Source organism: Jaculus jaculus, chromosome 8 (genome assembly GCF_020740685.1).
Source record: "Jaculus jaculus isolate mJacJac1 chromosome 8, mJacJac1.mat.Y.cur, whole genome shotgun sequence".
In the NCBI taxonomy this organism is placed as follows: domain Eukaryota; kingdom Metazoa; phylum Chordata; class Mammalia; order Rodentia; family Dipodidae; genus Jaculus; species Jaculus jaculus.
The window spans coordinates 116,277,166-116,300,696 of NC_059109.1; the positions used below are offsets into that span (position 1 = coordinate 116,277,166).

Consider the following 23,531-nt stretch of genomic DNA (forward strand, 5'->3'; position numbering starts at 1 on the left):
AACGCAGCCAGGAACCCAGTGGGCTGAGGCAGAGGGATCGGCCATGGAAACGGCTGCTGGCTGTTGGTCCTTGTCTTGCCGGCAGCACTGCCCTGGTACATTTGGGTACCCCTTGCTCCAGCCCCTGCAGACCCAGCACCACCCCTGTTCTGTGTGCCAGGGCTGACACTGGAGCGGGCAAGCGCTCACCAGGGGCTGAAGCACAGGCCAGGCCCTCTCTCCTGTCTGTCAGTAGCCTGAACTCTTGAATGCTTGGATGCCCCATTTCCAGCATAAGGGGCAGGGGAGGCTCAGGGTGAGATGTGAGAAAGATGGGTTAAGTGGTGAGTTGGCCTGGACAGCATAGCCGAACAGAAGCCCTTGGGGTCTCCACCGGCAAAGATTAAGGCTGTGGACCCCCATCCCGCCTGTTTCATGTCCCTGGAACTGCCCCAGATTTTCAGGGAGGAAGTACATCGGGGGAGTCAGGGGCAATAATCACCGCAGAACTGGGCTGGAGGAGGAAACAGTCAAATGCGGGTGTGTACTGCCACCTAGAGGCCACAGTGGACATGACAGGCGAGGTTGGCCTGATTGTTCTGGGTGGAGGCGGCCTCCCAAAGCTGGGAGCGCTCCCCTTGCTCAGTGGCCCCCACCCTGCCCAGGCTGGCGGTGGCTTCCATTTTCCCTCTGCTACCGGAGGACCTTGGACAGCTTTCTTCCCTCTGGACCTCAGTCTCCCGGGATGAACAATGGATGGACTGAGCCCTTTGTGCTCTCCACCCGCTTCTAGGAGTCTGGACCGTCTGGATTCGGTGGACATGCTGCTGCCTTCCAAGTGTCCCAGCTGGGAGGAGGACTACAACCCCATCAGCGACAGCCTCAATGACTCCAGCTGCATCAGCCAGGTACCGGTGGCCTGCAGGTCAGAGGGCTTGGGAGAGCCTCCACTCCCGCCTAGGGGAGGGCAGACATGCAGTGGTCTCCAGATGTCTGCACTGCGCTTCTCTTTGGGCTTTGTTCGCGAAGCCACCTGTGAACATCTGCTCTGCCAGCTGTCTTGTGACTAAGGAGCATCGTCATAGGGTCTGACACACATAGCCTTCGGAGCTGAGGACCTGAGGGAAGGGGGCCCACCCCTGTTGTAGGCACAGGCTGCCAGCAGAGGTTCTGGGCCTCGTCACTCCGTGTTGGGTTTAGAGTGCAAGGGCTGGGAACCGGATTCAAATCCCAGTCTTGTCACTGACAGTAGGATCCCAAGTCAATCCACCTCCCCCGCCTGACCTAGCAAACCTCCGTTCCCTGAGTTAGCACAGGAGAGCCACAGTTCCTACTTCAGAGTACCTCGGGAACAAAGATCGTGGACTTGATGTGTTCCACAAAAGGTTATAATGATCGTGTTGTGTGACTTTGAGCAAGTTACATCTCTGCTCTGGGTCCCTGTTTAGTGGGAAAATGAGCTTCCAGGGCTCCCAGCCGGCTCTGCCACAAACAGGGATGCGCTGTGTTCCCTGGCAGCCCTCTCAACCACCAGCTCCTTGAACCCTGGCAGCCAGCTCCACAGAGGGCCCCATTGTCCCTAGCCCTGTCTCTTAGATGAGAGACTGAAGCTCAGAGAGGTGACGGTTCAAGGCACGTGCAGGGAATGCAGGGGTCAGGGACGGGTCATCTCCGGCCCCTGCCATGTGTACAGTTTCTTAGGGTTTGCTGAGGGAGGAAAGCCAGGGCCTGGGGCCTCTACTCCCCAGGGTGTGGGTGGGGAGGAGATGAGACACAGAGGAGAGGGACACCCATGCGGGAAGGGCCCAGCAGGCTCTGTGTGCAGGCTCATGAGTAAGGCCGGGGATCTGCACAGAAGGCTTGGCGTGTGACTTGGTGGTAGAGTGTTTGCCCAGCATGCACGAGGCTTGCAGCCTGGCTCCCCACTGCTCCGTTAGTCCTGGTCTGGACAGATCTTTCAACCAGCTCTGGAGACACCCAGAAGTCTCACCTCATGCGTGAGGAGTGGTGCAGCCCCCCGGCCCATGGGACCCTCTGTCCCTGCCGTGGTCACCCAGGTTCCAGCAAGAGCCCCTGAGCAGCTGCTCTGGCTTGTAAGTCAGGCCTGCAAGCCTGTACGTTGTGTCCTGCTACGTGGGCTCCCGTCTCACCCCAAGGGAAGCTGGGGTCCTTACTTGGATTTAAGTGTCCCTGTCCCTGTAAGCTCAGGCCATGCTTCCTCCTGCACCCCCTGCTCCAGCTGCAAGGCTTCTTCCTGCTCCTTACAAACCTAGGCGACTTCCCGATCCAGGCGCCTCTGCTGCTCCCCAGCCCTGGAGGGCTCTGCTCTCAAATCTTTGCACACTGCTTCCTCGCAGTATTCCTGGCGAGACTCAGATGTCCCTTCCTCAGAAAGGCCTTTCCTGGCCACCCTTCCTGCAGAAGTCCCCTACCTCCTTGCCCCTTCCAACTGTCCTCAGACCCTGATGAACCTGTTGCTACCCAGAATTATGTTACTTTGTCAGTTTACATTTTGTCATTTTCCCTCCTGAGACTGGAGTCTCCCTGCAGGCAGAGGCCCTGTCGTCTTTTTTTCAAAAAAATATTTTATACTTATTTATGTATGTGAGTGAAAGACAGAAAGAGGCAGAGAGAGAGAAAGAATGGGTGCGCCAGGGCTCCCAGCGTCTGCACAGTGTGCCACCTTGTACATCTGTCTTATGTGGGTCCTAGGGAATCGAGCCTGGGTCCTTAGGCTTTGCAGGCAGGTGCCTTAACTGCTAAGCCATCTCTCCAGCTCTAGACCTCTCATCTTATTCCCAGTAGTGTCCCCAGCACTTGGTCCAGGGCAGACGTACAGTGAGCATGTGCTGCCCTGCCTCTCCCATCCCACTGTTTTGTTTTCCTCTGTCTTCCTATATCTGTCCCCATTTTTCTCTCGCTGCCTTTTCTCCCTCCTTTACATTTTTCTCTGGTTCTCTTATGTGTCTCTCACACATCCCACCTTCATTCCCACCTGAACCTGGCACCTGGAATACCTCTGCCCTTTGGTTACACAGAAGGCTCATGTAATCAGCCAGGCTGGGGATCCCCACAGATCTGAACCCCCACTCCCTGCCTACTCCCAGCTCACTCCTTCTTTGGGCTCTTCTGACTGTCCCCCGAGTCTCACCCCAAGAAGGTTAAGCTACTTAAGATGCACAGGTGGTCCCAAAGCCACACATGTCTAGGCCTGGGAAAGAGAAGACTCTGGGTGCTATCCCTGACCTGTATTCCCAGGTGGGCTTTCTGTCCAGGTGAGAGACAGCAGACAACATTGGTGGTCCCAGGGGCTAGATGAGCAAGCAGTAGATGACATGTCTTCGGTAATGCCCAGATCCGGGAACGAGTCTCCTATCCTCAAGGAAGACAAATGAGATGTCTTAGCAGCAGGACCCAGCCAGTCTGGGGAGGAGGCCTGAGGAGCCCCACCATGCTGGCCCTCTGCATAACCCCGGTCTTCTCTTTCCTGCAGGTTTTTGGACAGGCCTCCTTGATTCCTCAGTTGTTTGGCCATGACCAGCAGGTCAGTATATTTGCCATTCTCATGCACCCCAGAGCCCAGGCTGGGTCTAGTCCTGCAGCCGAGTGGTCCTGGCACCCAGCCCAGGCAGGCACGGCACGAACACAGCCACCCCCAGGAAAGCCACGACCATGAGGACGGAGGGGAGGCTCACTGTGCCTCAGTTTCTTCTGAAAACTGGAAAATCATAAGATAGATTCTTTTTTTTAATTTTTATTCATTTATTTGAGAGATAGAGAAAGGCAGATAAAGAGAATGGAAGCACCAGGGCCTCCAGCCACTGCAAATAAACTCCAGACACACGCACCACATTGTGCATATGGCTTCCATAGGTCTTGGGGAATCAAACCTAGGTCCTTTGGCTTTGTAGGCAAGTGCCTTAACTGCTGAGTCATCTCTCCAGCCTCTCGTAAACTAGATTCTATGGGTAAAGCAAGAAAGTACTGTAGGACAATGAGGTGTTCCCCTAAAGCCTCTTGCCTCTCTCCTTTAGTCTGAATCAGACAGAGGATGTGCAGATACTCCTGAGCTAGTGGGTGAGGAGGTAGCTAGTTAGTGCTGCACTGTCTCTCTGAGGTTCTCCCTCTGTCTCCTCGCAAAGACTACTTTGTTTCCATAGGTTAGGCACCGAGGATTGGTGGTATTAGCTGCCGGGTCCCAGTCCCCAAATTCTAAGGATTTGGAGACACTGAAGGGAATGTGGAGACTTTTCCTCTTTACAGGGGTTGGCAGAGGCAGTAAGTACCAGGCCAGGTGTAGCTCTGTTTGGCTGCCTGAAGGACACCTGCTCCCAAACATTCCCATCCTGCCCCTGGAAGGCAGCCATCCTCTCCCAGTCTCCAGACTAGAAAGTGAGGCAGGAAGGTACTCAGATCTCAACCCCTTATTGTAGTTAGGAGTGGCCAAGGGACTGCCCATAGACACACATGACACAGTTGTAAAGCTAGGACCGGGTGTCTCCCGATTCCAGCCACAGGTGCCTTTATGTGTCACTCTCCCTGAACCACAGGAACGATGTGTTCCTCCTTTAAGGAGCCCACTGTGACTTTCATGGGTGGCCAGTGAGCATCTCATATGTTAACATGTAAAGCCCCAGGGCTGGGTCCAGCATACACGGAGACCCATGAAGCACTAATGACCCACCTGCTTGGGAACATCCACACAAACATTGTGCAGGTGACCAGGCCCTCTTTGCCAGACTGTATTCTGAGCACATGAATTATCTCAACTAATCAGTTTTTATTTATTTATTTATTTAGGTTTTCCAAGGTAGAATTTCACTCTAGCCCAGGCTGACCTATAATTCACTATGTAGTCTCAGGGTGGCCTTGAACTCGTGGTGATCCTCCTACCTCTGCCTCCTGATTGCTGGGATTAAAAGGCATGCGCCACAGTGCCCAGCTCTTTTATTTTATTGGTTTTTGAGACAGGATCTTATGTAGCCCAGGCTGGCCTTGAAATCCTGGTCTTCCTGCATCTACCTCCCAAGTGCTGAGACTACAGGAGCCAGCAACCTTGCCCAATGCTCATTTAGGCTGGACAGTACTATGGAACTGAGATGGTAATCAGCACTGTTTTATAGATGGTAAACTGAGGCACCGAGCAAGTGAAGTGACTCAGCCACATTTATTTTGCAAAGAAATGATGGACCTAGGACTGAGATCCTGGAGGTCTGTTTCCAAAGCTCTGCTGTCAGGAAGCTGTCCCAAAGCAAGAATTCATTGCCCTGAGCAGCCAAAAAAGGGACTCTCAGGCTGGAGAAATGGCTTAGTGGTTAAGCACTTGCCTGTGAAGCCTAAGGACCTCGCTTCAAGGCTCGATTCTCCAGGACCCACGTTAGCCAGATGCACAAGGGGGCACATGCTTCTGGAGTTCATTTGCAGTGTCTGGAGGCCCTGGCGTGCCCATTCCCACCCCCACCCCCCCTTTCTGCATTTTTCTCTATCACTCTAAAATAAATAAATAAAAATAAACAAAAAAAATAAAAAAGAGAAAGGGACTCTCAAAATACTTAATTTTGCAACTTTGGAGGTTAAACACCAATTACTTTAACGTCTCCTCCGAGTGAATTTTGAGTATGCACGTGGCCGATATTTTAACTTATCAACACTATCCAATAGAACTTCTGCAATGAGGACATGGTGGCGCACGCCTTTAATCCCAGCACTCGGGAGGCAGAGGTAGGAGGACTGCCATGGGTTTGAGGCCGCCCTGAGACTACACAGTTAATTCCAGGTTGAAAACAACAACAACAAAAAAGAATTTCTGCGATGAATGCTGGGAAGTGTTCTGGAATTCATGCTTTCTTGTTCAAGGTAGCCGCTCATCACCAGTCACTTGTGTTTTTTAAGCAAATGAAGTGTGACTACCAAATAGCATAGCCACACGTGGCAAGTGGCTAACTACCATCTCAGCAGGGATTCAGAGCTTTCCAAGCACACTCCACAATGGGTGAGGATCCACCTACTCATCTGACCTGATGCATTTACAGATTCCCAGCGGTCTGTTCATGAAGATGAGACACGGCAGAGCCAGAGAGTCCAGGGCTGCCCGATGTCCCACAGCTGGTTCGGAGCTGGCCTCAGGCTCAGATCCATCTTCCTTCCACATGATGTGCAGTGCACTTGTGCCTGCCCTTCCTCTAGCTGAGCACCCCATCCCCAGACCTCTACCTAGTGTCCCTCTCTAGTCAGCTGACTCTTCAGCACGTGCTGCATGGTCCCAGGCTGCCGTCATAGCCGGAGGCTTCCAGAACCCTCAGAAGGTGTTATGTATGGTGTGGCCCCTTTGCACTCACACCATCAGCTTCCAGTTTGTAGGATCCTGGATGGTCATCTCTGAAAGGACACTTAGGAGCCATGTAAATGAAGTTGATCTAAATGTGAGATGGCAAATATACCAACCACCATTCTCTATACCACCCTGGCAGATATCACTAATTAATCCTCCCTCCTGCTATTCTCATTTCAGCCTTATCTTTTCTAACCAGGCTATTATGTCAGCCTCATCTCTAGTCTCTGCCTTGTTTTTTTTCTGGGGGGGGGGGTGTTGTCAAGGTAGGGTCTCACTGCAGCTCAGGCTGACCTGGAAATCACTATGTAATTTCCGGGTGGCCTCAAACTCACGGCGACCCTCTTACCTCTGCCTCCCGAGTACTGGGATTAAAGGCGTGCACCACCAAGCCCAGCTTCGTCTCTGCCTCTTCTCCCAACCCTTTCTCCATCCCCCAGCATCTATTCTGTGAACCAAGGCTCCATTACTCTAACTTAAATGTATATTTGGCATGTTGGTTCTTCCTCACCTGGGTATCCCTAACAAATATCTTCCCCTTACTGGCCTCTGGGGGAGTGTGGGATTTGCTTATAAAATGAAGGAATTGAGCCGGGCATGATGGCACATGCCTTTAATCCCAGCACTTGGGAGGCTGAGGTAGGAGCATCACTGTGAGTTCAAGGCCAGCCTAGGATTACATAGTGAATTCCAGGTCAGCCCAGACTACAGTGAGACACCACCTCCAAAAAAAAAAAAAAAAGAGGGCTGGAGAGATGGCTTAGCGGTTAAGGCACATGCCTGTGAAGCCTAAGGAACCAGGTTCAATTCTCCAGGTCCCACATAAGCCAGATGCACATGGTGGCACATGCTTCTGGAGTTTGTTTGCAGTGGCTAGAGGCCGTAGTAATCCATTCTTCCTCTCTCTTCATCTGTAATAAATAAATAAAAACAAAAATCTTTTCAAAAAATGAAAGGATTGGGGCTGGAGAGATGGCTTAGCAGTTAAGCGCCTGCCTGTGAATCCTAAGGACCCCAGTTCGAGGCTCGGTTCCCCAGGTCCCACGTTAGCCAGATGCACAAGGGGGCGCATGCATCTGGAGTTCGTTTGCAGAGGCTGGAAGCCCTGGCGCGCCCATTCTCTCTCTTTCCCTCTATCTGTCTTTCTCTCTGTGTCTGTCGCTCTCAAATAAATAAATAAATAATTTTTAAAAAAATGAAAGGATTGATGGACATGGTGGCACACACTTTTAATCACAGCACTTGGGAGGCAGAAGTAGGGGGATCGCTGTGAATTAGAGGCCACCCTGGGATTACAAAGTGAGTTCCAAATCAGCCTGGGCTAGAGTGAGACCCTGCCTTGAAATATACACACACACAATGAAGGGATTGGCCTATATTGCAAATATCCAGCACATATGCTGAAGCCCCCATTCTTAAATTTCAGGGCAAGCAATACTAATTGATCACAGACTTCTTTTCATGCTGAATTCACATGTGAACTCAAAATGTGTCAGTCAGTTCATGTGGACAACAAGATACAAGCTTGTTAATATTCCAGTTTTTTTTCTCATTGTAGAGATGGAGTGAGAGTTAAGAAGGGCTGTTTACTACTTTTTTTAAATTTAATTAATTTATTTATTTGCAAGCAGAGGGAGACAGAAGAGATTCAGAGAGGCGGGGGAGAGAATGAGTACAGTAGCGCCTCTAACTGTTGCAAACGAACCCCAGATGTATGTGCCACATTGCGCATCGGGCTTTACGTGGGTACTGGGGAATCGAACCACGGTGGTTAGGCTTTGTAGGCAAGTAAGTGCCTTAACCGCTGAGCCATCTCTCCAGTCAGCTGTTAACTTCTTAAGCCTGTATCTGCCCATCTGTGCCCCGAGGGAGATGCAAGGAGAGGTGAGTGAGGGTCAGTCATGCAGTCTCCCATTCCCCCACCCACTCCATAGCTGAGCAGACCACCACAGCGCCCCTTCCCCTGGGGCTGGAAAGCTGGCCTCTGATACCTGCCTCTGCCTGGACAGGTTCGGGAGGCAGATCTGAGTGACCAGTACGAGGCAGCCTGTGAGTCGGCCTGCAGCGAAGCCGAGTCCACGGCGGCGGAGGCGCTTGACTTGCCCCTGCCCAGCTACTTCCGCTCCCGCAGCCATAGCTACCTGCGCGCCATCCAGGCAGGCTGTTCGCAAGAGGAGGACAGTGTCTCCCTGCAGTCCCTCTCCCCGCCGCCCAGCACTGGCAGCCTCAGCAACAGCCGCACACTTCCAAGTAAGTAACCTAATGGGGGAGAGCTGGTGGTGTGTTGTGCTGTGTTCGCAAAGAGACCCCAGGAACTGTGCCTGGTGGGCTATTGGGATGTAGTCTAGTGTGCTGGCCACCACTGGAAGGACAATAGGAAGCAAAGGCAGGTAGCCTTGGGGCTAGATTTCCTACCAAACTGGAGACCAAACCAGGAGATGGTCCAGTGGGCAGGTGATGCAGAGGAAAGGACTGGAGCCCACAGGATCGTTGTTAAGATTTCTGGCATAGAGCAGCCTCCTGCTGGTAGGTGAGGCTTACTACAAGGGATGGGCTTTGGGGGGTTCGTTTTGTAAACAAACCTGTAGAAAGACTGTGAACCTTCAGGGAGGGCGGAGTGGCAATGAGTGGGTACCATCTGCCCGACAGCCTTCTTCCCAAAGGGATGAGTTTGCTGGTATGGCCCAGACTTCCTGCTGTAGGCTCTGACCCTTCTGAAGAAGAATGGGGGAGGAGGGCAAAGTGAGCAAGCTGTCAGAGCCAAGGAAGCGCATGCCATAAGTTCTGGTTTGGTCAAGACAGCCTTGACTTGACTCTAACTAGCTCCTTCCTGAGCCTCAGTTCTCCCATCTGTAAAGCCAGACTCCAGAGAGCTCCTGGGGAGCTGAAGACTGTGCAGGAAGCTCACCCACCACATTCTCACCATGCACGGACCCTGTATGGTAAGGCAGTGACAATTAGTAGCTGTGATCACTTATCTCGGTCCTGAGTGAGCTACTCACAAGGGCAAAAGGGGGTGCTGGATGGTTGTAGGAAGAAATAACTGCTTTAAGCGTGCGACTGGTGTATGATGTCACTAAATGAACCTGAGTCCCACAGATACTCCACACACAGGTAACCAGTGTGCTGACTAAATGAGCCGGTCTCTGGAGGCAGAGCAGAAACTGCAGTCCCACTTCCACCTAGCACACTGTCTCTGGTCTTCCTGTCCCACCCCTGGGGGATATGTGGAACCAGATCCCTAGACCTCTCTAGCCACTTTTGTAATTGAAGGAGCAGTCTGAGTTTTAGATACTAAATAGAGTCCAGCCCAAGCCAGGCGTGGTGGTGCACGCCTTTAATCCCAGCACTTGGGAGGCAGAGGTTAGGAGGATCACTGTGAGTTCGAGGCTACCCTCAGACCACATAGTGAATTCCAGGTCAGCCTGGAGTGGAGTGAAACCCTACCTTGAAGAAAAAAAAAAAATAGGTCCAGCCCAGCCTAATTTCAAATTCGCCCACTTCAAATTTTTCCCATCAGCTAGGGCCTGCCAAGGCTATGAAGCCCCCACTGAGACACAGGGTGTGGTGGGCAATGTCTTTTCTAGGTCTTGTTCACCAGTTGCTATTTCTGGTTCCTCTATTTCTGGTGTTGGGACAGTGAATGGATGACACTATCTGCTGGCTGGCTGTCCCACCCTGAAGGGCTTTCCCGGTGACTTCTCTCCTGACATAAGCAAAGCGCCTTCACCCCACTGCTACTTATCCCCCCTCAGCTTCTCCACATAGTGAACCCCTCACTCCCACTCAGCCTTTCTGCTACAAAGAGACACCTGGAGCAGGGGCAGGGTCCTCTGACGACAACTCCAACCCTACTTTCTCCCTTGGTAACAACCTGTTTGTAAAGTGTCATTGCCTTATGGAATATTGAAAGTATGGCCGGGCGTGGTGGCGCACGCCTTTCATACCAGCACTAGGGAGGCAGAGGTAGGAGGATCGCCGTGAGTTCAAGGCTACCCTGAGACTACATAGTGAATTCCAGGTCAACCTGGACCAGAGTGAGACCCTACCTTGAAAAACCAAAAAAAAAAAAAGAAAAGAAAAGAAAAGGAAGTATGGACTGGTTTTCAGTAGCTTTCATCCTATTGTGCAGGCGGCCAGCCTTTCCACTTTAGAAGTCTCCGGGCTGCAGTGCAGGCTGCCATTCTATAGCCTCCAATGCAGCGGGGCCCTGCCAGGCTGTCCCAGCACAGGGCTGCGGTCTCATGGGAGCTCTGGGTAAAGATGACATTCACATTCTCACGCCCCTGAAAAGTTCAGAAAGGATGAGGTAGGCCTAGAAAGACAGACAGCATCCTCAGAAATTCACTGCCAAATTAGACCCTTATTCGCCAGTGCCCTCCAGCTGCCATTACCCGTGAATGAACTGCCGGCGCATAAAGGCCGCAGTGCCCCAGAAGCAGGCGGGCGGCCCCTCTGTCCTCCAGCCATTCCTCCAGTGACTGCGTGACGTGAAATGAACACTCGCTTCCTGGCCCCAAGTTTGTCAATCTCTCAGCTCCTCCTGGGACCAAGGGCCCGCGTGGGATCAGTGGTCTAGTCAGAGTGTGTTTGCCTCACGGGGAGGGCGGAAGGTAAGTGAGAGAGCCTAATCAGCTGCATTCAAAGTCCACCATGTTTAGACACCTGCTTCCATCTCTTTGGCTAAAGCAGGTGGTGTGACTAGCTCAAAGTCAAGGGTGAATGCCCTCTCATTTTTGCATCAGAAACTGTTCATATGGGAAAAGACATGAACACAGAGAGGGATGACAGTCAGGGACAGTAATTCAGTCTGCTGTAGTCCACTCCTCCATTCATGTCTCTCCCACATAGTAGAAAACACTGTCCATAAGATCCCCCAAAATTTTGTTTAGTCACACATCTTTTTTAAAAAAAATTTATTTGCCAGGCATGGTGACGCATGCCTTTAATCCCAGCACTCAGCAGGCAGAGGTAGGTGGATCACCATGAATTCGAGGCCACCCTGAGACTACATACTGAATTCCAGGTCAGCCTGAGCTAGAGTGAAGCCCTACCTTGAAAAACAAAATAAATAAATAATTAATTAAATAATTAAATAAATAATTAAATAAGCATATATATATATATACATATATATATGCATATTTATGTATTTATTTCAAAGAGATAGAGAAAGGATGTGTGAGGGCCTCTAGCCACTGCAAACAAATTGAAGACACATGTGCCACCATGTGTATCTGGCTTACATGAGTACTGGGGAATCAAACCTGGGCCCTTAGGCTTCACAAGCAACACCTTAACTGCTAAGCCATCTCTCCAGCCCCAGTCACATCAATATCTTAGGGTATATATTAGGTCTAATTATAGTTCCTCTTTTTTGTTGATTTTTTCAAGGTAGGGTCTTACTTTAGCCCAGGCTGACCTAGAATTCACTATGTAGTCTCAGGCTGGCCTCAAACTCATAGTAATCCTCCTACCTCTCTGCCTCCCAAGTGCTGGGATTAAAGGCATGTGCCACCACACTGGGCTACAGTTCCTCTTCATCAGTCAGCCTATGACCTAAAAACCCGAATCACCCACCCTGTAGCTCAACTCCCCACCTCAGCATACTTTGGTAAAATAGGGATAGGTTAACTGTCATTTAAGAAAGGGGATTCAGAGACTTACTGACCTATGGAAATTATAAAGTCATTCTTGGCAAATTGTTGGGCAAATTATTCTGTGATAGGGAATATTCTTAGACTTTTTCTTCCATTGAGAATGGCTAGCTAAAGTCCACTCCTTAGCCTGTTCCTCACTGAGAAAGTTAGGAAAACAGATACGATTCATCTTGAATGATCTCTCTTTAGCCTCAGCTGATCAGTGTTTCCCATGTGTTCCTCAAATGCTTCGTGTTTCTGTGTATTTGATTTTGTGTCACTCCATGTGTCAAAGCCACACCCATAGCTACTTTTTAAAATATTTTATTTGTTTTATTTGAGAGAGATATATATAAATAAGCCGGTAGAGAGAGAGAATGGACACGCCAGGGCCTCCAGGCACTGCAGACAAACTCCAGACGCATGCGCCCCCTGTATAGTTGGCTTATGTGGGTCCTGGGGAGTTGAACCTGGGTCCTTTGGCTTTGCAGGCAAGCACCTTAACCACTAAGCCATCTCTCCAGCCCCCACCGCTACTTTGAGTCATGCCTCTTGACTTCATTATACCTACTTTGGGCAAATCGGGCTTCTGTGGGACCATGTAGTTAGGTTTTCTGACAGCCCCTTTGACCACCCAAGACCTTCATCAGATAGCCTTTAGAGCATCAATGAAAAGTCATAACCATACCTTTGATCTGATCTGGTTCCTGTGTGGTATCTTAATGGGCAATGACCTTGGTTTGATCTTTACCTCCAGGCTATATCTTAATTTGAGAATGATCTACTTGCTGGATAAATAGGAGTTGACAGATTTATTTTAACAGTTTAGCAACTGAATTCTATTTCCCCTAAATACTCCTGACATATTGTCTATTTGTTTTGTGAATTCCAGTCTTTAAGTTTTTATCAAAAGGAGCCAGTTCTTACCCAAATCCACCAGCACTGTCCAAGTTACTGTAGGTGATGGTTTTCCCTAGAGTTCTGACCTACACATAATCCCAGGCTTCTATAATGGTTCACTCATCATTTCTGCACCACTTGGTCCTACAGCCAATGTGACATTTTCAGTTATTACTGCTGTCACACTCCACTTTTGATACCAATATGTCAACTATTATGACATTACTACTGTGCAACAAGTGGCAAATAATAATAAGCATGTATTCTAATTGATGAGTTTTCAGGTCAACTGGTTCTGTTACATGTGTCCTACATCCTGAAACTAGAGGGTGCTGAGAAGTCAGTCAGTGGTCGAGGGCATGTTCTCCCCATGATCCTTGCAGAAGGATGAGGACAGCCTCATTTAGTAATACATTTCAAGTCCCTTGTTTCACATCTGCTAATAACCAAGTGACCAAAGCAAATCACAGTTCCTAAGTTGATGTCCAGAAAAATGTAATAGTGAAGGGCATGAATACAAAGAGAGGTTAGAACTGAGGTCAGTATTATCTCTCTCTTTTTCTCTACTTAAATCTATTGTTAAAACCTTGGTTTGCCGTGTGTGTTTGTGAGATATGATATGTCGGGGGAGGGTATATGCAGGCGCATGTACGCTTGTGGTGCCCCCATGTGTTCATCTGCAAGGGGTCCCTTGCCTGAGGTGGCTGATGGCTTGGCTGGAGTGAACACCAAGTGTCCTGTTCCTTCGCTCTGCCATATGGTCTTGTTTGGGGGCTGAAGTCTCTTTTTACTGTTCCCAGGGTTTGCAGGACTCTCTGCTCCCCTGTGGGACTGGGGTTACTGGCACATGTGCCCGCACCCAGCTGTTTATGTAGGATCTGGAAATTTGAACCCCGAGAGTCTCAGGCCCCCTCAGGCCCTCCTGCTTGCTCAAGAAGAGCACCTAATTTGGCTGAAGAAGATGGCTTAGTGGTTAAGGCATTTTCCTGCAAAGCCAAAGGACCCCAGTTCAATTCCCCAGGTCCCACGTAAGCCAGCAGCTACACAAGGTAGCACATGTGTCTGGAGTTCGTTTGCAGTGGCTGGAGGCCCTGGTGTGCTCGCTCTCGCTCTCTCTCTCTCTCTCTCTCTATCTCTATCTCTCTCTCTCTCTGTAATAAATAAATAAAATGTATAAAAAAAGAAGAACACCTAACTTCTGAGCCATCTCTCTAGCCTAAAACCTTTTTAAAAATAAGCTCCAACTTTGCTTCATAAAAAAGAATAGAGTATAAGCCAGATGGGGTAGCACATACCTATAATCCCAGCACTCAAGAGGCAGAAGTAGGAAGATCACTGTGAGTTCAAGGCCAGCCTGAGACTACATAGTGAATTCCAAATCAGCCTGGGCTAGAGCAAGACTCTACCTCAAAAAAAACAAATACAAGCCAGGCATGGTGGTGCATGCCTTTAATCCCAGCACTCAGGAGGCAGAGGTAGGAGGCTTGCCATGAGTTCAAGGCCACCCTGAGACTCCATAGCAAATTCCAGGTCAGCCTGGGCTGGAGTGAGACCCTACCTCGAAAAACAAAAAAATAAAATAAATGTTGCTGAGCGTGGTGGCACACGCCTTTAATCCCAGCACTTGGGAGGAAGAATTAGGAGGATCACCATGAGTTCGAGGCCACCCTGAGAATACAGAGTGAATTCCAGGTCAGCCTGGGCTAGAGTGAGAACCTACCTCTAAAAACAAACAAACAAAAATGTCATAATAAGGGCTGGAGGATGGCTTAGCATTAAGGTACTTGCAGGCAAAGCCAAAGGACTCAGGTTTGATTCCCCAGTACCCACATAAAGCCAGATATACAAGGTGGCACATGTGTCTGGAATTTGTTTGCTGTGGCTGGAGGCCCTGGCATACCTATTCTCTCTCCCTCTCTCTCTCAGAAAGAAAGAAAGAATTCAATCAGCCACAACACCTCCCTACACAGGGAGTTGGGACTCCATTATTCTATTTGGGGTCTTTTGCCCAAACAAAGATAGTCAAGAAAGGATTTCATGGCTGGAGAGATGGGTTAGTGGTTAAGGTACTTGTCTGTAAAGCCAAAGGACCCAGGTTTGATTCCTCAGTATCCACATAAAGCCAGATGCACAAGGTGATGCATTCACTTGGAGTTGGTTTGCAGTGGCTACAGGCCCCGGTATGCCCATTCTCTCTACCTGCCTCTGTCTCTCTCAAATAAATTATAGCTTTAAAAAATATTTTTTTAAAAAAAGAATTTCATAGTAACATCTCATGCATGCCTAGACACGTACTCACCTAGAAAACATACAGGAGGTCCTGAGCCCCTAGACCTTGTATAGTATGAAAACATAACATATTAATACTCTCCGATGTACACATATACATCTAATATGAACATACACCCACACATATGTATCTGTGCGACTCCCTCAAGGTCATGCCCCCCACACCTCGGAGAAAAGCATGCCTTAGTAGATTCCCTGTCCCCTCCACTTTCCCCATCGACCCTGGCTGTGGTCTCCACAGGGACCACCACATACCCGCTCTTCTTCCTCCCCCCACCCCCATGCGCAGCAGGCAAACTCACCTGTCTCCCAGGAACACCAAAGCCACCAGATTTTTCACATCTGTGACCAGAGCTGGAGCTTGTCCATATGACAGTTTTGTGCTAAATTATGAAAGGGTTCTGCTCCTTTAAACACTTCCCTGCTGTCTGCTAAAGGTCATCATGATGTGTAGTTTCTATTAGAATACGTTCCTTCTATCTGCCAGAAATTTGTCATAGTAATGATGTAATTTGATTATGTCTCTGTTGTGAATGGCACCCCTACACACACACACACACACACACACACACACACACACACACACACACACACAGCATCCTTTATCAGTATAAAACTTGTACAACCATACATAGTATTCCTACCTGTAATCACTTCCCTCAACACAGACACACACCAGCCCACACACAGTCGGCCACCACCTCCCGGCAGGCGTCATCCCACTCAGAAGAGCCCCCTCCTCAATATCTGTCTCCAGGAAGTGAGCATCCTGTCCCCCAGGGCTTTTTTTTTTTAATTTATTTATTTGAGAGCGACAGACACAGAGAGAAAGACAGATAGAGGAGAGAGAGAGAGAATGGGCGCGCCAGGGCTTCCAGCCTCTGCAAACGAACTCCAGATGCGTGCGCCCCCTTGTGCATCTGGCTAACGTGGGACCTGGGGAACCGAGCCTCGAACCGGGGTCCTTAGGCTTCACAGGCAAGCGCTTAACCGCTAAGCCATCTCTCCAGCCCCCCCAGGGCTTTTTTGAGCCCCTGCGTTGCTGAGGGGCATGGGAGGTCTTTGTCTCTCCGCCCTGGGTCCATGTGCTTGCAGAGCAGATGTAGGCAGTGGGAAGAGGAAGGTGAAGGGTGCATAGTGAGGCAGTGGGAGCCTGGCAGTGCAGACAGCTCCAGCATGGCTATGACAGGGTGTGTAGCTACCCACCAGCCACTCAGAAGAACTGGCAGCTTCCCAGCTCCATGCCTGCCACTGCCATCCTCCCTCCCCCTTTCTGACCCAGATTCCACATTCCAGAAATAACTCCAGCAGGTGACTGGCAGGGTCAGTTCCAGCTGGGACACTGGAGGAGCCACAGCTCAGCTGCTGAACGAACACATCCCTCCCCGGCCATAGGACACCTGGGAGGAAACATGGGTGCCCTGACCCTTCAGTCTGCCTCTGAAAGAGAGAGGGACAAGCCTCCCTCCAGCTTCCTTCCTCCCCCCCCCTTCCCGCAGCACCCCCATCTTTGCCTTCTGTTCTTTCTCAGCCCTCCGTTCCTCCTCTCTTCCCTCCCTCTCAGTTCCCAGCCCTCCCCTCCTCCCTGCTGTGTCTTTGCCACTCTCTCTGAGTCACACAGGAGGCTGGGACATTACGCTGGGGGCCTCGGGAAGCATTGGCATGGGGGGATGAGGGGAGGGCTGGGTGGTACCCTGGCTCCTGTCAACTACATTTCCTGTACTTGAGTATATGGACACGTTATTCTGTGGCTATATTGGAGGCTTCAGGCTGGGCTGGATGTGTTCTAGCCCAGAAAATACCCTTGTTCCTTCCTCAAGGAACCCCAGTTCTCATTTCTGCTTTGCTGTGTCTAGATTTTTGAGGCTCGGGTGTCACACACTGCCCTCTTTTCTTTGTCCTTTCTCTCATACTTCGGAACCCTTCTGGTTTTGCTCTGATTCACCTCTTCCCCTACCCATGTACGCAGGAAGGGAGGTAGACAAAATCCCTGCAGTCAGCCGTGGTCCCGAAGATAAGCCCGTCCCCACCTCTGGTTATTACACTGTAGGTTTGCCAGCTCAGCTCATACAGTCCCCAGAGTTTCAGGGCTAAGAGGAATCTCAAAGATCAAAGATTACAGATAGCTTTCAACTCATGTGTCATCTCTGATCCCTGGTGCTCAGGACCAAGATTTAGTTAAGCAGATTAAGTGTGCCACCATTGATTAGTAATGTCTGCCGTGGCCAGATTTACACATATCTGCCATTCCTGTACACACACACACACACACACACACACACACACACACACACTTCACAAAGAATCTGTAGCCTACAGGAGGTGGCATACACCCAGCAAGTAGGTAAATGAACTGTTCCCATCTGAGTCTACCTGACTTCAAAGTCTTGAGTTTTTCATTGTCCTGTGTGTGTGTGTGTGTGTGTGTGTGTGTGTGTGTGTATGGGGGGAGGGGATGTGCAGGACTTAAGAAGTGGCAAAGAATGGGAGAATATCTGGCAGCATGGGCAGGATAGATTAGAGGCTGCTACAGAGGTCCAGGTAAGGCCTGGCAAGGGACATAGTTTCTGAGAGTGACAAAAGAATTTAGGCATCTCTTCACAGACAGCATTAGACACAAGGCAAACTTACTTCCTGGACTCCATCAAGCCCTTGGGCCAGTTTGTGCCCTACTATGTGCTGAATGCATAAGGTTTAATATTTTTTACATGTATGTGTGGGGTGTGTACACATGTGCATGTGTATGTATGCATAGATCCACATGTGCATGGAGGCCAGAGGTTGATGTCAAGTGTCTTCCTTAACCACACTCCTTATTTTTTTTTTGTTTATTTTTATTTATTTATTTGAGATCGACAGACAGAAAAAGGGGCAGAGAGAATGAGCGCACCAGGGCCTCCAGCCACTGCAAAGGAACTCCAGATGCGTGCACCCCCTTGTGCATCTGGCTAGTGTGGGTTCTGGGGAATCAAGCCTCGAACCGGGGTCCTTAGGCTTCACAGGCAAGCACTTAACCGCTAAGCCGTCTCTCCAGCCCCCTCACCTTATTTTTTGAGACAGAGTCTTTCGCTGAACCTGGAGTTCACCAATCTGGCTAGACTAGCTGGTTGGCAAACCCTTGGGATCCTCCTATTTCTACCTTCCCAGCTCTGGGATTACGGGAACACATGTCTGGCTTTTTACATGTGTGTTTGGGGATCTGAACATAGATCCTCATGCTTGCATGGCAAACACTCTATTGACTGAGCTATTTCCCTAGTTCCCATTCTTTTTTCTTTTTTTAAGAGAGAAAGAGAGAATTGGTATGCCAGGGCCTCAGTCACTGAAATTGAATTCCAGACACTTGCACCACCTAGTGGGCATGTGAGACCTTGCACTTGCCTCACCTTTGTGCATCTGGCTTACATGGGATCTGGACAGTAGAACAGGGGTCCTTAGGCTTCACAGGCAAGCACTTAACCACTAAGCTATCTCTCCAGTCCCCCGTTCTTCTAATTTTTTTTTTTAATTTTGCTTTCTGACCTGTCCTAATCAAAGCTTATCTCTGCTTTGCTGGAGGCCTGTCCATCTGCCCACTGCTTCATTCCCTGAAGCTACCCCAGGCCTTGGTCTCCATTCTATTAGATCTTTTCTAGGCCTCTCCTCCTCTATTGACTACTTTTCTTTCTTTTTTAATATTTTATTTATTTGAGAGAATGATAAAGAGGCAGGTGGGGGGGGGAGAGAACGGGCATACCAGGGCCTCCAGCCACTGCAAACAAACTCTAGACCTAGCATGTGCCACCTTGTGTATCTGCCTCATGTGGGTTCTGGGGAATTGAACCTGGGTCCTTTGACTTTGCAGGCAAGTGCATTAACCACTAAGCCATCTCTCCAGTCCCCCATTCTTCTAATTTTTAAACAATTTGGAGAAACAGTGATCAGGACAAGTGGACTGGTAGGCAGGCATCCAAAACAAGCATGCCTGGCATCCTCAAGAGGTAGAACAGTCAGCCGAAAGAGACATAAAGGAGCTTAAATAGAAATTGGGGTCCAGCACATGATGAGGAGCAACGTAAGCCTTGCAGCCAGGGATCCCTTTCACATATAGATGTTTATTGGTCAATTACTATGGAACAGACTGGGCAGCACTCGGGAGGCAGAGGTAGGAGGATTGCCATGAGTTCAAGGCCACCCTGAGACTCCATAGTGAATTCCAGGTCAGCCTGGACAAGAGTGAGACCCTACCTCGAGAAAAAAAAAAAAAAAAAAAAAAAAAAAGGGAGGGGAGGACTTGGGCCTAGCCACAGGCATAGCAAAGATTGGCTGTGGCTCCGAGTAATATGGAGAAATAGTTAAGTAATACTCTGGCTGCAGTGTTAAGCCTTGATTGAGAGGCAAGAAGTGGGTAATACAGTAATGTTGGGCAAGGGTGAGGACTTCTTCACGGAAGCAGTGAAGGTCACGGATGGATTCTGAAAGCCCAGGCAAGATTCCTGGCTGGGTTGGACCCAGAGTATAAGGGGCTGACAGCCAGAAGGGGGATAAGAAGGGAGTGTGGGAGACCCTTCGCTTTCCTAGCTACCAGTTCTAGCCAATTGGAATAGGATGGTTACTCTGAAAAGAGAGGTAAGACTTACGAGTCTCTACATCTCCCCTCAGGAAGGAATTCCAAGCCTACACTGGAGATTGCAATACAAGAGGGCCTGAGTCCTGCCAGCCCCCCTTGTCAGGCAGGGGTCCAGATAATTCAGCTTTGCAGGGAGTCAGCTCCCCATTGGAGGCTCTGGGGTCAGGACCGAATACACAAGTATCTCCCATAAATATCTTCTAGGACCCTAAAACCTCATCACCATCATCATAAGAGCACTGAGATTGCCCCAGCCCAGGGTCTCAAACTTGGCAAAGTGCAAACTGAGCCAGCCTGTTTCAATCTAGTGAGCTGGATGGAGGGAGGGGATAGGCAATCAAGGACCCGTGAAGTGAAATCCTGCTTCTGTCCAGTTTCTCCCCAGGGAACATGGGGAGAAGGACGGAGAGGGGAGGGAGTTGGCAAGTCCCAAAGAAAGGAGACTTGCCCAAGGTCACACGAGGGACTGTGTTATTGAATTGAGAGGGTGGAGGTGCTGGGCTGAGGTGTCATGACCCATGCTAAATTTACCTTGCCTTTTCCTAAGCAATCCAGTTTAAACAGTAAGTGGATAGGTGCCCGCCAAAGGAATGAAGCAGACTACTAGTACGAAAGTGCTTAGCACAGAGCCTGGCAACCAAGGAGGTCTATAGCCCTCCATCTCTTTATTGTACCTTTGTGCAAAAATAACAACTGCTTACTGGAAACACTGGAGGGGGGGAGGTTGGCGGGAACCGGTTTGGTCGGGCACTTTGTCCTCTCCGACACCACAGGTGTGCTTTCTGTCTCGTTTTACCCAGGATAGGAAGGCGTGGAGCGGTAGAGCATCTCCTCCAAGGTCACCCACGGGTGCTGTTAGAACCCATCTCTAGAACCCCCCGGGGGATGGGCTGGAGGGGACCACGGGGAGGCTGAGGGCTAATCTGTCAGGGGCGAGAAGGCCACCAGGGGCTGCTTGCTCAGTCTCCCGCTTCCAGGGTTTTGGGGAGGTGGTGCGGCCGGAGCAACCTACCCAATTCCAGCCTCGCGCACAGAGCATGCGTTGCGTTCCAGCTGGAACCGGTTTGGCTGGGCGTCCCGGGGAGGCGGAGTCTCCTGGCCCGGGCACGCGCGTGCCATCGTGGGCGCGCGCTCCGCTTCGGAGCCGGCTGGGCCAGGGCGTGGGCCGCGCCGCGCGCCTGCGCGCCTGCGCGCCGGGGCCACGTGCCGAGCCGGCTGCGCGCGCCCCCGCCCTCCGCCCGGCGGGGCTGGGAGTCCCGGGAGGCGCGCACGCGCGTGCGCGCGCGGCTGACGCGCGGGGGGCGGGGCGGGGGCGGGGCCGGCGCGGGGCTTTAACCCAGAGGCCACGCCCCTCGGGCGTACAAAACCGGAGCCTCGGGCCGGGCCGCGTGAGGGAGGAGGGTGAGTGCCCGCCGCTGGCCGCAGCTGCCGCCAGTCCGTCCGTCACTCCGTCCGTCTGTCCGATCCACATCGTCGCCGCCGCCGCCGCCGCCGCCACCGCCTCCTCAGCCCGGACGCCCGGGGCCCGCCCAGCGCCGCCCGGAGCAGCCGCGGCCCTGCGAGGAGACGGGCGCCGCCCCCGCCCGGCCCTGCCCTGCCCTGGTCCTCCTCCCGTCTGTCCGTCCGTCCGTCCGACCGCCCGCCCGCCGCTCGCCTGCGCTTCCGTCCTTCTGTCCGGCCGCCAGCCCCTGTGGCCCGTGTCCCCGTGGCGCCTGCTTTGTCTCTCCCTGGCTCGCTGTCTCTTTGTCTCTGCCCTCGCGCTCCCGGCCCCTCCCTCGCTCCGGGATCTTGGGTGTCCCCCCACCCCCATCAAAGCGCTCCTGTCCTCCCCCAGAGCCACCGGGGTTCTGACGCTCCCGTTCTTCTGGACTGCCCGTTCAGAGCCACCCCAGATCTTTCGGGGGGTTCACCTTCCGAACACTCTCCGGTCCCCCGAAGCTTCCCGCACATCCACGGGTTGGGGGGGGGCTCCTCCCTGATCCCTGTGGGTTTTGCCTCTACCCAATCCCTATTCCCCCAGGGGGTTCCCTCTTTTGGGTGACCCCCCCATCTCTCTCGAGATCCCTTACATCCCTGAGGAGGTCTCCTTCAACCCTCAGTCATCTTTCCAGCTCCCTAACTTCAGAGTCCCTCTCTGCCTTCCCCGGGTTCGTCCGCTGTCGCTGTCTCTCCTTGTCCTCCGAGCACCCCGGCCTCGCTGGACCCGCCCCCCCACCCTTGCTGTCCCTGTCTGTGCCGCGCATCTATGTCGGTGGTCTCACCAACTCTGGCGCTGAACGCCTTCCTTTGAGCCTGCTCCTCCTCTGCCCAGGGCTCGTGCTTCTCCACCCCGGCTCCCTGTCGCCCCTTCTCTTCTTTTCCTTGTCTCTCCCTCTCCCTTTTTTCTTTCTCTGCCGGGTCTCTGGGTCTCTGACCCCCCCCCCATCCGGCCCTCATGGCTTTGTGTCTGGAGCTCTTGAAGCAATGTGAGTGGTGGGGTGTCCGGGTCGGGCCGGGCGGAGTCGACCCGCAGGCTGGCCGCGGCCGAGGCTCCATGGGGTTGGCGCTGGGGCAGGGGCTGGCGCTGGGGCATGGAGGCTGTGGGGCCTCCGGGCCAAGGGGGGGAACAGGGAGGGAGGGGCCAGGCTGTCTGGCAGAGGAGGGACAGAGTTGGGGGCGCCTTCCTGCTCCGAGGCTTCTGCTTTAGTTGCTTGAGTGTGTGGTGGGCACCCCGGGCTGGGCATTCCTGCCGGTTTGGCCCTGCATGGCCTGGCACTTTGTGATCGCTTGTGGGCAGGCCTGGGCTATTTTGGAGCCCACAGCAGGATGTGATATCACTTGGGCGTTTATTTAGACTCGGCTGGGAGTGGGGGCTGCGTTCTTGCCAACTTGAGTAATGAAATTTTGTAGGGGGGTGCGGCCTCTTAGGCAGCTGTGAGGTTTGTGGCCAGAAGTTTGCAGGCCACCAGAGTGGGCAGGGTGGTCAGTGAAACTTGGTCTTGCTGAGACTCATTCAAGTTAAGTCAGGAGAGGAATTGATCTCACTGTGACCACCTTTGATTATTGGGTTTGGTGGCCTTGGAACTCTGGAGCCTTGGTTCTGCCAATTTCAAAGGGGTATGACCTTGTGTGAGAATCTTGACCTCTCTAAACCTCAATTTTCCTGGATCTGTAATAAATCATTGTGTTTGGCGGGGCTCGAGCTTGTCGTGAAGATCCGTTGAAACCTCTATAGGCATGCTTTGTTAACTGTCAACCTCCCTTTAAACATACTAGAGAGGGAGAATAGCTTTCCTGAGAGGGGTCACAGCTTAGTTTCTGCAGAGCTGGGAGAGAGAACGAGACCCAGGAGTCTACTTCCCTCTCAGCTGTTGTTCAGAAGTACACTTCCATGAAACCAGACATGGCTGTCCATTATAGTCCCTGGTTCTGGGTTGCTCTTCAGTTCTCTTTGAAGATAAGTGTGTGCCCAGCTAGGTGTCTGCTCGGTGGGAGTTGGGTTCTCTCTGTTAATCCTGTGTTGTTTAAGGGTGGCTCCTGATGCTTAGACAGTGGCACTTGGGAACAAAGTCAGTCAGTTTGTAGTTGTGAGCCAGTTTTTCCATAGAGTGAGAGACAAAGGCCCCGATTGAGAAAGGCTCTCCAGAGAGCTAGGGTCTGCTGTCCAGGACCCTAGGACGTCCTTAACTTTGGAACGGAATGAGACTAGCTATTATAGTGCCTTACTCTTTTTTCTTTTCTTTCTTTCTTTTTTTTTTTTTTTTAAATGAAAGAGAGAGCAAGAGTGAGCGAGCAAAGAGAATTG

At 51.4% G+C, this 23,531-nt stretch overlaps 1 protein-coding gene across 5 annotated transcripts in view; it reads left to right on the forward strand.

Annotated features, from left to right (window-relative positions):
• The window catches only part of Dlgap4 (DLG associated protein 4), a 143,510-nt gene that overhangs the window by 57,771 nt on the left and 62,208 nt on the right, over positions 1–23,531 (forward strand). For 4 of the 5 annotated variants that reach the window (XM_045155899.1, XM_004666659.2, XM_045155898.1 and 1 more), the window contains exons 4-6: positions 773–887; positions 3,473–3,523; positions 8,320–8,560. In XM_045155899.1, coding sequence (XP_045011834.1) covers positions 773–887; positions 3,473–3,523; positions 8,320–8,560 — 407 coding nt within the window. Of the gene's footprint in view, positions 1–772; positions 888–3,472; positions 3,524–8,319; positions 8,561–21,407; positions 22,213–23,531 lie in introns of those variants that run through there. The other variant, XM_004666661.3, reaches the window with a different exon arrangement.